At 42.9% G+C, this 14,269-nt stretch overlaps 1 protein-coding gene across 2 annotated transcripts in view; it reads right to left on the reverse strand.

Moving 5' to 3' along the window:
* NECTIN2 (nectin cell adhesion molecule 2) overlaps positions 1–12,722 on the reverse strand; it is a 91,561-nt gene extending 78,839 nt beyond the window's left edge. Inside the window, exon 1 of one of the 2 annotated variants that reach the window (XM_040434233.1) lies at positions 12,500–12,707. In XM_040434233.1, the coding sequence (XP_040290167.1) occupies positions 12,500–12,539 (40 nt within the window). In that variant the 5' untranslated portion in view covers positions 12,540–12,707. Of the gene's footprint in view, positions 1–12,499 lie in introns of both variants that reach the window. The other variant, XM_040434243.1, reaches the window with a different exon arrangement.
* Between the last annotated feature and the right edge of the window lie 1,547 nt (positions 12,723–14,269).

A 14,269-nucleotide genomic window follows, 5' to 3' on the forward strand; every position in this document is an offset into this window, starting at 1 on the left:
CCTGTACAGAAGAACAAATCAGTAATCCATTAGTCATTCCCTCTGCTCTGTTTGCTAGCATTGCTGTGACTGTGGAGAGTGAGAGGCTAAACCTTCTATAGCAGGCATGCTCAACCTGCGGCCCTCCAGCTGTTGCAAAACTCCCATCATTCCCGGACAGCCTACAGAAGGGCATGGTGGGAGTTGTAGTTTTACAACAGCTGGAGGGCCGCAGGTTGAGCATCCCTGTTCTATAGCAATAGTCTCCAGCTTTACCGATGTTGCAAAACCAAAAACAACCAGCATGCTGGGAGTTGTAGTTTCATAATAGCTGAAGATCACTGCTGTACAGTTTCATACAGCCCAATGCAAAGAGAAAAAGGTTGGCACCCCTTAACAGGTCTGCCTCTGTGATGCACATGCCTCACATGTCTGTATATGAAATTCCACTAATCCTAACTTATAAGAGGTTTCAGTTACTGAATCAAATATGCAACTAATGCTATACTAATTACTTGGGCTTCAAAACTAATGGCTTTCACAAATTACATAAAAATAAAAATGTTAGCCTACCAACTCATAAACCCAGCGACTCATTCTTAAATAAACACCTCAAACACAAAACTACTCATAAAAGTCACTGCCAGTAACTACTTGGTAGCTGTATAAACTGCTATGACTTGTCTCTGACACAGCCGAGATCCCAGCAGTTACTACCCAACAATTATGTGTAACCACTGAAACTACAGCCTGGAATAAAAGGAAATGCAAAGAAGAAAGGCTTGGTGAAGCCTGCTCTAGGTACAAGTGAGGTAGTCATCAATAGTAAGACAAGTCTCTGGCCCTCCCCCAAAAGTAACAAAGAAATATTGTACTAAGCTCTTTGTGAACACAAAAGAAAACTGTATACTCTTAGTTGTCACATAAAATCTTGAATTTAAAAGCCTCGAAGGACCACCAACCAAGGCCCCATGCAAGAAAACAGTATAAAAGGCATTATAAACACACACCAACGTCCTTATAACATTGTGCAGATGATCTTCTAGGTCTCCATCTTGTATATATCATAGAATTATTTGGAACAGTCTGACCAGGCAAATAAAATTCTAAAATTTGCATGAAAAGGAGGATTGTGAGGAGAGGCAACAGTCTAGAGCCAACTGCAGAACGTCACTGTTTCTCTCATGGATTTGTTGGACTAAAAAGACTAGCATGTTCTGAAAGCCACCCAACCAAGACCAAGGTGAGGTGGGCCTAGGATGAAAACCAGAAAGACAGTCTGATCCTGTTATACACCTAGAAAAAGAAGATTACAGGATGTGTAGACCTATAAAATATGGTGACCCCTGGGTATAAAGACATTGTCTGGTTTCATCCTGCCCCTTGCGCATATATTGGAATGAAGAGCAGTAAGGTAAACAAGGGGCTGGAAATGTCTGAACTGATAATTATCCTTACTACAAAACAGTGTTTTACTTTGATCCTGGTTGTCTGAGGAACAGTCAGTTCCTTCTGCATCTGAAAGTATAGATGGGATTAAGAACATATATTATGATGGGCTTCCAAAAATGTGTTCTAGGTCCCAGATTTAATGGGACTGTCCAAGATTAGAAAAACATGGCTGTTGTGTTCCAAAAAACACCACACCAATCCACTTCAATTAAGCTAAGCCGCAATACCAGACTCAACCCAGGGACATGGCACAGTTTCTTGTAGACAGCAACCATGTTTTTCTAAACTTAAACATTTAATGGATTTATGTAGGCTCCCTCACTTTATGTTAAGAGCCCCAAAAAACAGAAGTTGGTGAAGATGACTGAAACAACTAAGGTTCATGGGTAATATGTCTACTGGACAGGTTGTGATAGAATATAGAGAAAGGAAGGTCTGACTCAAGAGAGTAAACAGAGTAGGTTTCACCTTACACCACACAGGTGACATGCAGGTGGAGAACTGTATCGTCCCCATATACAGCACAAGCTTCTAATCAAATATCTGACATGGGATGCATTGTAATCATGTTCTAGGGCATGTTTAATGCCTACATATTGCCATTCCCCACAGATTGTAATCACTCACTTCAGTTCCTGTGTTTCATATAATGTTCTAGGACCAGCCAGTATAAACCAGAACATTTATTAATCCACCAACCGTGAATGTCGAATTAAAGAGGTTGTTCGATCAATGACAAATTTGTAAAACCATGTTAGTTAATAAAATACTGGCTGAGGTGGGTCATCATTGTGGCCATTGACTGCTCACCCAATCATTTCCTCCATGTCAAGAGGGACCAGAAAGACCAGTAGGGGACCGAGAAGCATCAGAACCAAGTGATGAGGGATCGTTAATGTGAGAATTACTTAAAGTTTTCTGGTTTTATGATATTGATTATCCTCAGGATAGGTCATCAATTTCAGATTGGTGGAGGTCGGACTCTTGGCGCACGCCCCCTTCCCCATCAGCTGTTTGAAGGGGATACGGCAGCTAGTGCAAGAGCTGCATTCTCTTCAGTGTTTACCTGCATACCATCTACATTGTAGTGGTGGTGCAGGGTAATTACAGCTTCCTCTCCCATTCGGTTGAATGGGAGGACCATCTGCCACAGCCACTTCAAGCAGTCGGTCCTCCACTAATCTGAAATTGATGCCCTATTCCGAGAATGGGTCATCAGTTGTAAGAAACCAGAACACCCTATTTATTTTACACCACTCATTTTTAAAAATGTCATTCGTCACACAAGCCCTTTAAAAGAATTTAGCTGTAAGGCCTTATTCACACACAAAGTGTTTTGTCAGTGACTGTCAGCCAAAACCAGGAGTGGCGCCTACACAACGATAAGGTATCATGGAAAGATTTGTTCCTAGTCTGTGTTTTTGACCTGCACCTTGTTTTGGCTCACAATCACCGATTGAAATCACTGACTGTGAATAAGGCCTCATATCGTACCATTTCGGAATAGTTATGCCCTTTACTTTTTTCATAACTGACCCATGGGCTTTAACAAAATTATTGGAGATGTACCATGTGTAATCAATTCCATAAAAATCAATGGTATCAAATTCCATGTTTTCAGCTCTATCTAACAAAACAAAAAAAAAAAAAAACTTTTATATTGCATTTCTGATACGTCCGATTGGCAGCTCTTGATGAGACAGCGCAAAACAGCTGTTGCCTTGTGCCTGTACCCACTTCTTTTTAATGGACAAATAAATCAGTGTTTTTAGTGCTGTGTCTTTTGGATCTTTTGAATTTCGAACTTTATATTTTCTTTGCACCACCTACAATCAAGACTGGGTTTTCCTGTGTCCCCCATACTCTGGTTGCTGTTGGCTCATCTGCTTTGCTTCCTTTTTGAGAGTACAAAAATAACTAATTATATATATATATATATATATATATATATATATATATATATATATATATTTTTTTTTATTTATTTATTTATTTATTATTGAAGCAACTTCAAATACAATGACTTCTGTTTGCCTAAATGGCCAAAGGACTAGATTATAATATAAAAGTATTACAGTTGTGGCCATGCTAGAGCTCTCAGACCTTAAACTACAACCCTCAAGAGAAATGGAGGGCTGACAATTCCAGCTTGGGCCAACGCCTGGTTAAATATCAAAGCCTATTGTGTTTAAACATAAATATAAAAAAGAAACCACGCATTGTACAGGTCAGTTCAATGATGATGCTATTTCCTGGAGGAAATGTAACACACACGGGAGGAAGCTTTTGACATCTGGTGGCTGCATCACTGGACATAACATGCAATGCTTAGGAATACAAAGTGCCACCAAATTTAAATGGAGTTTTCCAAGATTTTTTTTTAACTGACCCAAGTCACCAAGCACAGCGCTGTACACTGTACCATGGCTGTGCTTGGTATTGCAGTTCAACCCCATTCACTTGAATTGGGCTGAACTGCACCGAGGCCATGTGACTGATGAACGTGACATCATATGGCCTAGGGAAAGCTGAGAAGGTCGCGGAGATACCAGGTTCTTCTCAGACAACTGATCGGCAGGGGTCCTGGATGTTGGAACCCCAATGATCAGACACTGATTAAAAAATAAAATCTTGGACAAATTTATTTTATTTTTCACACCTAATTTCCCCTACAAATTTGTAGATGATGGCAGTTTCTTTAACACCAACACTAGGAGTTAAAACAACCATGGCGAGCTCTGTAAGCTATTATTGGGGGTTGTCCTCTTAACCCCCTTTTCAGGTAGGCATGGTTAGCTAATAGAGTGGATAGTCTTAGATCCCCCACTCAGAATCACTTCTACTAATTGAAAGGGAATGGGTCATCAGAAAATGACTTATTGTTTAAAAAAATCACATTTTTATGTTTATCCTCCCCTGCATAATGAAAACCAGACTGATCCGTTATGCAGCCCATAGACTGCTATTATAACGGAATGAACAACGGAATGCCTCTAACGGCATTCCGTCATAGAATTGAGTTATGGTCCGTGGTAACAGTATCCATAACGCAATTCACTTTTTACCACCAAACGAAGTGTGAACGAATTTCAAAAAATTCAATTTGCTCATCTCTAGTCACTGTGTAAGAAAATATACGGCTATAATTCTCTGGAAAGGACATGCTATACGTGCAGGTTACACAGTCACATGGGGCTTCCCATTCCGGCGGTAGACAGGCCCCATTTATCAACACAAATCAGCAAGGTGAATATTCATTCCGAGTGTGTCCAGCTACAAATGGATTAACTGGCAACTTTTGAGGAAAGGTTTCGGCCTGTTCATTTAGCAGAAGTTTTTTAGTAATCAGGAATTAAAAGAATACATTGTTAAAAGGCAGAAATAGAGGCCAGGACTTGGTCGTGCCACCCATGTGCAACCTGTGCCCCAAAAACAATATCACAGTACTGCACAAAACCCATGTAAATCCACGTCTTTTCCGCAGCTGAAAACATACAGCTTTTTGGATTAGACAAACTGTTGAGAAACTATTTATGACGCAGATTTTTCCCACAAACACATTCCACCACGTGTGAAGGCACCCTATGGCCACAATATGTGTGGTTTTTCCACGCAGATTCCGGTGCGGGAAAAAAAATAAAAAAAATAAAAACACAGCATAGTACAGTACCAGCGAAGTGTATTTGTGGATTTATTCCGTGCAGAAATTGACCCGCGTGTGGATTTCCAAATTATGTCAATTATGTAGGTTGTCTTAGCGCAAACCCTTTTTAATGGAAGGGTGAGATCTGCAGCGAAACCGCATCAAATACCTACCAAAAACGGTTTCTGGAAATTGTCAATTTTGGTGCAGATATGGCTCAGAAATGCACATAAGATCTCCACGAATTTCCGTGCAGATTTAGGTGCGTCACCCGTGCAGGTGGCCTAAGAGGTCAAATGGCAAGGGATTTTGTTTATGAGGCCCCATCATAGACCTAAGAACTTCAAGCTAAACCTCTATTCATAAATATATACCTATTTATCACTATATGTAATACTCAAAGAAGTCCCACACGATATATTGATGTATCCATTAGATAGGATCCCCAAGACTGATATTAATGGCCTAACTGGTGCAGAGAAAGGGCCGATGCGCTAGCTATGGAGGAGACTTATAGGGACTTATTTTATGGGTAAAAGCCCTTTAAATGATCTGTGCATTGCAGGCGTGCAGTATTGTTCCATCCAGCTATATAAATCTTTGTTTTTCTGCATACAGATGGCCGTACACAGGCAGATGAATAATTCTTTAATAATCACTAGTGTTCTACACGGGGCACGCTTGTGTTAAACGCTCATGTAACCGACTATTTCTGAGCGGGGTTAACTCTCACTGGCATTTGATAATTTCTCCTTTACATCTACCCCTCTTCGCCGCTGACTGTAACCAGGATGAAATCCGAGAGCAACAGAGCGTAAACCAAGAGCAAAAAATAGACGTGGAGAAGAAAGGGAAGAGATTGTAATAAGAGCAAAAAGATAAATGAATAGGAGGAAGGGGAGAACAATGAAGGATGGACGACTCTGTGACAGGTAATAAAAATTATATATAAAAAAAAGAAATAATACAAGACAAGCAGAGAGGCAAGAGGGCTAATAAAAAGGTAGAAGGGGACATCAGGAGTAATAAAAGGGGCAATGATGAACCGGTTGTTGCTGCACACTGGAAGGCATCAAGTACAGGCCGGACCTAGGGCTGCAAGCCTGGGGGGGGGGCCTGGCATGACAGAGGCTTGGAGGGAGTGGAGCGGTTAGGGAGTTATGGAGTTAATTGCTAGGTTAAATGTAGGCGTTGCATTAGGGGAGGGGGTTAAGGTTTTAAAAGAGTGGGAAAAGGGGCAATTTTGCAGGGGACGGCAGATCTGCAGCAGCCGCCACCCACCCTTCGGGCTGCATTTTTCAAGAGGTGGTTTGGTTTCCTGGAGTGATTGAGGTTCTTGGATTATGGCAGAGTGGTTATGGGTGGATTTTGGTTTGGTCAAGCAGGGACTGTTTTCAAATGTCATTGCGGCCGGAGCTGGTGTATCTGGCATGGTGGGGAGGGAGCCAAGTGGGCTCTGGACTCCCCAGGTACTGGAATTTGGGGCATGTTATGGCGGGTATCTGCCCACATTTGTTGCCCATGGTTACCGTTTTCTGCCTCTGAGCTGGCGTTTATCGGCTAGAGGTAACTTAATTTTATTAAGAGGCGGGGCAGCCACCCGTCAGGTTGTGGGGCTCCAACGACCCTCCCTGTGTTTTATGTGGGCCTTCGGGTGGGAAGGCCTGTGGGGTTGGTTATTCAAGTTATTTATTGTACGCTTCTTATTTAAATAAAATGGCTGCTGTGGCCCAATAAAATCCACCTGTGGTGTGGTGTCTGTATTTGGTTGGGAATTGGAGGGGGGGGGGGGGGGACATAGGGGAAAACGACTCGACAGTATGCTTGTCAAGCCCTGGGTATTAAAAGGCCACACAGGAGGCCTATAGTTCCCTGTATACTGGCAACCTGAGGGTGTACTGGAAGCTTAGAAGCCTCCATATATTGATAGAATACACTGGAGACATATTGGAAGTATACAATTTACTATATTAACACCAACCAATATACTAGTAGGGCAGCTGTACCATCAACTTAGTCCCATCCCCTTTATTGTGGAGCAATTGGCATTGGCATATCAAAAGAGGGGGGCAAATTAGCACAAGAGTAATGTGAAATCAGGAGAAAAACAACACCCCAGACCCTGGCATGTAGATGACTAAATCCATCGTAGGACTGTAATTAAACTGAAGTCTATAGTCCCTTGACTACTAATAAACTACATTGGGGGCAAGCAGTTATCAGTATATTGATAAACTCCATTACTGATTGAGACTATAGACCACCAGCCAAATATATAAATTCACCATAGTTCCTTGTATATTGACAACATGAATCCACTACTAAACCTACTAGATGTCATTAATATTACTAGCATCTTCTAATGTGGCAGAGGGACCTCAGGGCCCACTAAGGCACCATAGCCCAGGGGTGACCACTTCTTCTGTACCTACAACACACCACTGGATATTGGTAAAATGCACTGGAGGGTCATCTCTTCATGAAATCTAGTCCCAGACATCGCTTAGAGTCCTATTTACCAGACCCCACCTAAGTCATAAAAGACTTTTATGGGGAACCTTTTACTTCATATAAAATGTAATACGGTCACCTACAGGATTTTCACAGCAGTTACTAAGACAAGGGAAAGATGTAAGAAGTGATATCAAGTAATGGCAACCAAGCCAAACTCCTGCTTCTGAGCGATGTCTTTTAACACGCGCATTGCGTGGGGGAGGAAGAAAACACACCCGATGGCAGAAGCATACTTTGTGTTCTTGTAGTCTCTGCCAATCCTTGGCAATTTCTTTTCCAGTTATTTTTTTTTCTGTTCTAGCTCGGGTCTGAAGCAGATTAAATCAATAAATAACATTTGTCCAGAACACTTAGAACAGATTGGAGATGATGAAAAAGAAAGTACAAGAACAGCGGTAATAGTCATTTCTTACAACTATTTGCCCAGTTGTAGTTACGGTGCCTTTGTATCACAGATGCATCACCCATCCATAATCCTTCAGTCTTATATGGGCCAAGTACCGTAATCTACTGAAGCACAGATTATTTGAACTCTTGCTATAATCAGATGTACGGTCATTTATTAAAGTGCATCTAAACATAAAAACTTTAATAAAAGCTATTGTAAATGTGATTAAATGAATTTTTCAAATATAATATTTTTTTCTAGAAAAATAGGAAACTGAAGTTCAGGTACCTATTGCACTTTAGAATCTATCCTCTGGTACACCACTGTGTATGGGACTGCATACTCATTCCACTGGGGCAGCATTGAGCGCTGTACACTCCTCCTGCCTGTACCAGCGCTGCTCAGATGGGCTATGTCAGGCTTTTACACAGCGGGCACAACCAGGAGAAGTGATGCACTATGAGAGTTCCTGTTCTGCGCTAGCTCTGGTCCACTAATAGCCTGCATACCACAGCGTTGGGGGGGGGGGGGGGGGGGGAGTCGAAGTATATTAGAAAAATTCATTTAATCACAATAGGTTTTAATAAACTTATAAAGTTCAGATACATCCTGGGCACGAAGGCAAAATCTGGAACAGGTCTCCCATCAACTATGTGCCATCTATAATACTGCAGTCTCCTTATGTGGCAGAGGATCCTTGGGACCCCGCAGGGAAGAGTTTTTGGTTATGATCTTCCTGAATTAAAGTGGTTTCCAGCCTTAACTCGCCAAAAAGAACAAAAAAGCAAACAGATTTCTAGCCATTTAAGTTGACATTGCCCCAGACATACTGTAGTTCAGCCAAAAAGGGGGAGGCAACCAAAAGTATACTATTCTCTACATTTAGACACAAGGAAGATCTCACAGCAAAATCCAAATGCAGGGCTTTATTCACGGCAGCGAATTACAGACGTGTGCTGCCCATGTTCTCCAGCGCAGCTCTATTGGATTCTTTAAGTATAGTCAAATATCGGTTTGTTTGGTTTTTTTTTTGTTGCGGACCATTGGTCCTGTGAAACGGAGTTGTTCCACGCACTACTTTGTCCTATTTTCTGGGCAAAACATAATTAGAGTCACGGGGTCCAGGTAAACCACGGAAAGCACACGGTTGCCTGATCATTTTACAGTACATTTTTCATGGACCGCTGCAGGGAGGTGCCTTGGAAATCAAATGTTTAGTGTAGGAATGCATGTGAAAAAGGGATGAGGCAAGGGCAAAAAAGCGGACACTGGAAAAAATGGACACGACATTGACCGTCATGGATGAAAAGGGCTGACATGGAGGCCTAAATAAGGGCTAACCCCTAAATCACTGTCACCAACTCTCCTCCATTTTTTGAAGCCACTGAAAAAGGAGGTCATTTCTATATGCATTCTTTCACACAAGCGTTATTCTTTTCCGGCATCGAGTTCCGCCCTAGGGGCTCAATACCGGAAAAGAACTGATCAGTTTCCTCCTAATGCATTCTGAACGTATTGCTCTCCATTCAGGATGTCTTCAGTTCAGTCTTTTTGTGTTTTCAGGACGGAGACAATACCGCCGGAATGCCAGATCTGGCATTTTTTTTCCCATTGAAATGCATTAATGCCGGATCCGGCCCCGAGTGTTCCGGCAAAACGGATTTCTTTTTGCGGTCTGCCCATGCTCAGGCCGCAAAAAATAAGTGCCGGGTTCGTTTTTCCGGATGACACCGGAGAGACTGATCCGGCATTTCAATGCATTTGTCATACGGATCAGGATCCTGATCCGTATGACAAATGCCATCAGTTTGGATACGTTTTGACGGATCCGGCAGGCAGTTCCGGCGACGGAACTGCCTGCCGGAATCCTCTGCCGCAAGTGTGAAAGTACCCTAAATAATGTACAGGACAGAATTTTAAAAATTGCTTCCCAAACTATGTGTATCCAGTACTTCTAGAGACGCAGTTCCAACCTGCTTTCTGAATTATAAATGCCCCTTCTCGGTGGCACCACTGTGGCTTGTCACCTGTTACAGGAGTATCGAGTTGGTGATAAATAATTCGACAGCACTGTCTCAGGACATTAACATCTAGGTAAAAGTTTCTCTTTGAGACCAAAGTCCTGGAATGGACTCCTCTCCACAATAACTTCCTTTCAACAAAGAAACTCAATAAGTAGTATCGGTGAGAGAGCCTGGCCCCTGGGGGATGGGGCAAAACAATCAGTGCGAGAGGCTTCTCCTAGCTGGGTGTGACAGGCTCAGTGTATACAAGGGACGGTGACCTCAGCCTTCTCTCTCACATATACAATAAGCTCCCCTTGGAGATGGGGGGGGGGGGGGGGGGGGGGGGGGGAGATCTGGGCTCTAATTATTACCCATGCATTCCCAGAATTCCAGAACGGCACAGGCCGGTCACTTTATACAGAGAGGAGATGGTATAATGAGGGCAGAGCTGTAAACTGCAAGATATAAAACCAGACTGCCCAACTATAGGCTTTAATGGGTCTCTAAAGCTTATTGGGTCCTCGGTTTTATTGCATTATCTTTTCATTTCAGACTCCATGCAATCCTATTACATGATGCCATCTGCTTGAATAAGCCCTAGAACTATCTACATTCCGATATCACTTTTTTATACAAATTCAATACAATGTCTCTTTAAAACGAAATTGGAATGAGATTTGTCAAATATGCAAGAAAATTGACAAAGGGGGTTCTACAGTTTTGCACTTACCACCAGAGTAAGCTGCCTGGTGTTCAACTGACGCATCCTGCAGTTAGGGTAGATTTTTGGCATGGATTCGACGCCGAAAACCGCGCTGAATGTGCACTGAAACCGTCTCCCTTTTGTTTTCAATGGGGCGGCCGAGGATTTTTCCTGTGGTATTCTAAACTGTGCCAAGAAATTTATAATATATATATATATATATATATATATATATATATATATATATATATATATATATATATCTGTTCTTGGCACGGTTGCCAACACGGACACCTCGGAAAGCCACCGCAGGAACCTGCTCGCGGTTTCGCTTCATTCAATGGAGCTAAACCGAAAGCAGGACCATACCATTCAAAATGAAAAGCCAAGGCAGAAACTGCAGCGTTTTTTGCTGTGTGAACCCACCCTTAGGGCTCATGCACACGACTGTATGCATTTTGCAATCCGCAAAAAAAACCTAAAAACCTGATGACACGGATAAGTCATTTCGTTTTTTTTTTTTTTTTCAATCCATTAAAATTAATTGTTCTGTATTTGGACCTGTAAAAAAATTAAATAAATGGAACAGAAACGGAAGAAAAATACATACGTGTGCATGAGCCCTTACAGTAAAACTTTCTAAGAATCCCACAGGCCATATGAATGCATGGACATATCCGAGGTAGACCTGGTGGTAAACTTAGGCTGCGATTAGAGGACACCTAACTTTTTCCATACATTGACTGCAAACAATTATCTATGAGGGGTTAAATTTCCTCATCTAGAATTCATCAGCTTGCAAAAAAAAAAAATTTTAAAAAAAAATCACCCATTGAGCGAACTTGTGTTTTAAGTTCGGTGTCTAAAGTTCAGCTTTGGGTTATCGAAGAATCCGGATATCGAATTCCGTTATGGTCCGTGGTAACGGAATCAGTAAGGCGATTCCTCGATAACCCGAATCCGAACTTTAGACGCCGAACTTAAAAAAAAAAAAAAAAAAAAACACACACACACACAACACACAAGTTCGCTCAACACTAACCATAATGCTAAAATGAGCATCAAAATGCAATGTACTATGCATTTAACCCTATGTGATCCAGCAAGCAGCCCCTCTACAACGCCCATACACCCTGCTTCATAAAAGGAAGAAAATCCAATTCCTCTAGATATGCTTACAGGTTAAACAAGGAAATGAGAGAAAAGGTCAGTGTATACTGTAGGAGTTTAATAAGCTATAATTGCAACGTTGAGGGGGGTGCATAGGATCAGTCACATTTTTATGGGTAAGAATAACTCCCAAGAGGACTTCAAGCCAATTCAGTAATGAATTGCACGACTCCTTCATCTTGACTTATTACAGATGCCATAGGTGCTCCAGCTTACAAGCAGGGGCACCTATAGGATCTACAGTATGATAGAAGAAAGGTTATAGAGGAGAAATATAGGAGCAGAACCAGGCAAACACCAAGCAGAGGGGACTATGCTGTACATGGAGAAGGCAGCCAGGCCAATAGACACCACCAGCCTTGACCTATTGATCAGCAGTGACAGCACAGCAAAGGTATGGGACATTAAATAAACACATAGTAACAATTCTATCTACATTGTACCAATATATAACACATCACAAATACAAATGGATACAAACAGAGCCCACAGCATAAATCATGGCAGAACAGGCACAGACAGGAATGAAGGGCAGGGCTCCTTACAGGTAATAGCTCAAGGTTCATTCGGAGGCTGTAAGTTTGAGGGTGTATATTCATGGCTGTAGTATAAAGTATGGGGGTCCATGGGAGCTGTCACTGTACCTGAGCATAGCAGTCCCAGCAGAAGGAAGAAGAGCTGCATCCTGCAGGCACTGTCTCGGGCGGTCTCTTGGCTCTGCCTGCCGTCTCCCCCTCGCACACTGGAGCTGTTGCTCTCTCTCCGGCCCTCGGACGAGGCTCCTTCTCTCTCCGGTATCAGCCACCTCTCCCTCTTCTCGGCGCGCACTGTGGAACTGCTCCCAGCTGCTGACGTCACTCCTTTACTATTACCATACTAGGCCCCTCCCCTTTCACCTGTTCATCCCGGGATTAACCCTCTCGTGACTGCAGGGCTGTGAAATCTAGGACACTGCCTGATCTGACATGCACGGAGAAGACAGTCCAGCTATAATGAAGTCTGGTGCTGCTGGAATTACATCGCTGTGTATTAATAACTGTTAGTGTCCTGAAATAGCAGGGGGTGGGGGGCCAGCTGTGGGATTTAAAGAACACGCGCTGTCACCTGTTGTTTTTTTTCTTTAGCTAGATCTGTCTCTGGGAAAGCTGAGTGACAACCAATATGGCCAGCACCTAATGGTGTCTTTATTCAGCGCAGACTACTGAATGCCAAGTTTAGTGAAATCTGCAGAAACCCATTAACATGGTGCCTTATTGCTTCATATCCAGGTGTAATGCCCCCTCTGCCGCACCCAGCTTTCCCACATCAACTGCTTTCTTTTATTAGCCATTGGGGGAGATTTATCAAAACTGGTGCAAAGCAAAACTGTCTGTTGCCCATAACAACCAATCAGATTCCACCTTTCATTTTTCAGAGCTCCTTTGGAAAGTGAAAGGTGGAATCTGATTGGTTGCTATGGGCAACTAAGCCAGTTTTCCTTTACACCAGCTTTGATAAATCTCCCCCATTGTTCAGCCACTTCAACTAATCTGGTCACACAGCATTCCCAGATTCCTAAATAGCAGATGTATAGTGATGCACCCCCTCAGGAGTCTGAGGGTAGGGCCACAACCAGGATTGAATTAAGAATAAACAGGAAGTGGTATCTGTCCTTTATACTTTCACTCCTGAGGTTGGCTCCTAAAATTGCATCGGGAAATATACCCCAGGAAAGCTGGGTGGCATCACCCTTCCCAAGAATAAGTAAATGGGGGACAATTCAAGGACTTTTACCAACCGTATTTTTATCCCCATAAGACGCACTTTTTCCCCCCTAAGTGGTGGTCGGGGGAATGCTAATGAACTCTTCCATTATGGAAGAGTATAGGAGGACCGGGGTGCGGTGAATACAGCACTCCCTGTGCTGGCTCTGTACCCACCGCTTCCTGGTCTTCTCCTGAAGGCGCCACCGTGTGCTGGCCTGCACACAGCGCGAGGACGTCGGCGTGCTGTGTGATGTCCGGTCACAGCACAGTGGAAGAGGGCTGGATCTCAGGAGCTGCGGTGTCCGGCGCAGGAGAGGTAACTTGATATACACTCCCCTAAAGAATTATTAGGAACACCATACTAATACGGTGTTGGACCCCCTTTTGCCTTCAGAACTGCCTTAATTCTACGTGGCATTGATTCAACAAGGTGCTGATAGCATTCTTTAGAAATGTTGGCCCATATTGATAGGATAGCATCTTGCAGTTGATGGAGATTTGAGGGATGCACATCCGGGGCACGAAGCTCCCGTTCCACCACATCCCAAAGATGCTCTATTGGGTTGAGATCTGGTGACCGTGGGGGCCATTTTAGTACAGTGAACTCATTGTCATGTTCAAGAAACCAATTAGAAATGATTCAAGCTTTGTGACATGGTGCATTATCCT

This window comes from Bufo bufo, chromosome 1 (genome assembly GCF_905171765.1).
Source record: "Bufo bufo chromosome 1, aBufBuf1.1, whole genome shotgun sequence".
NCBI classification, from domain to species: Eukaryota; Metazoa; Chordata; class Amphibia; order Anura; family Bufonidae; genus Bufo; species Bufo bufo.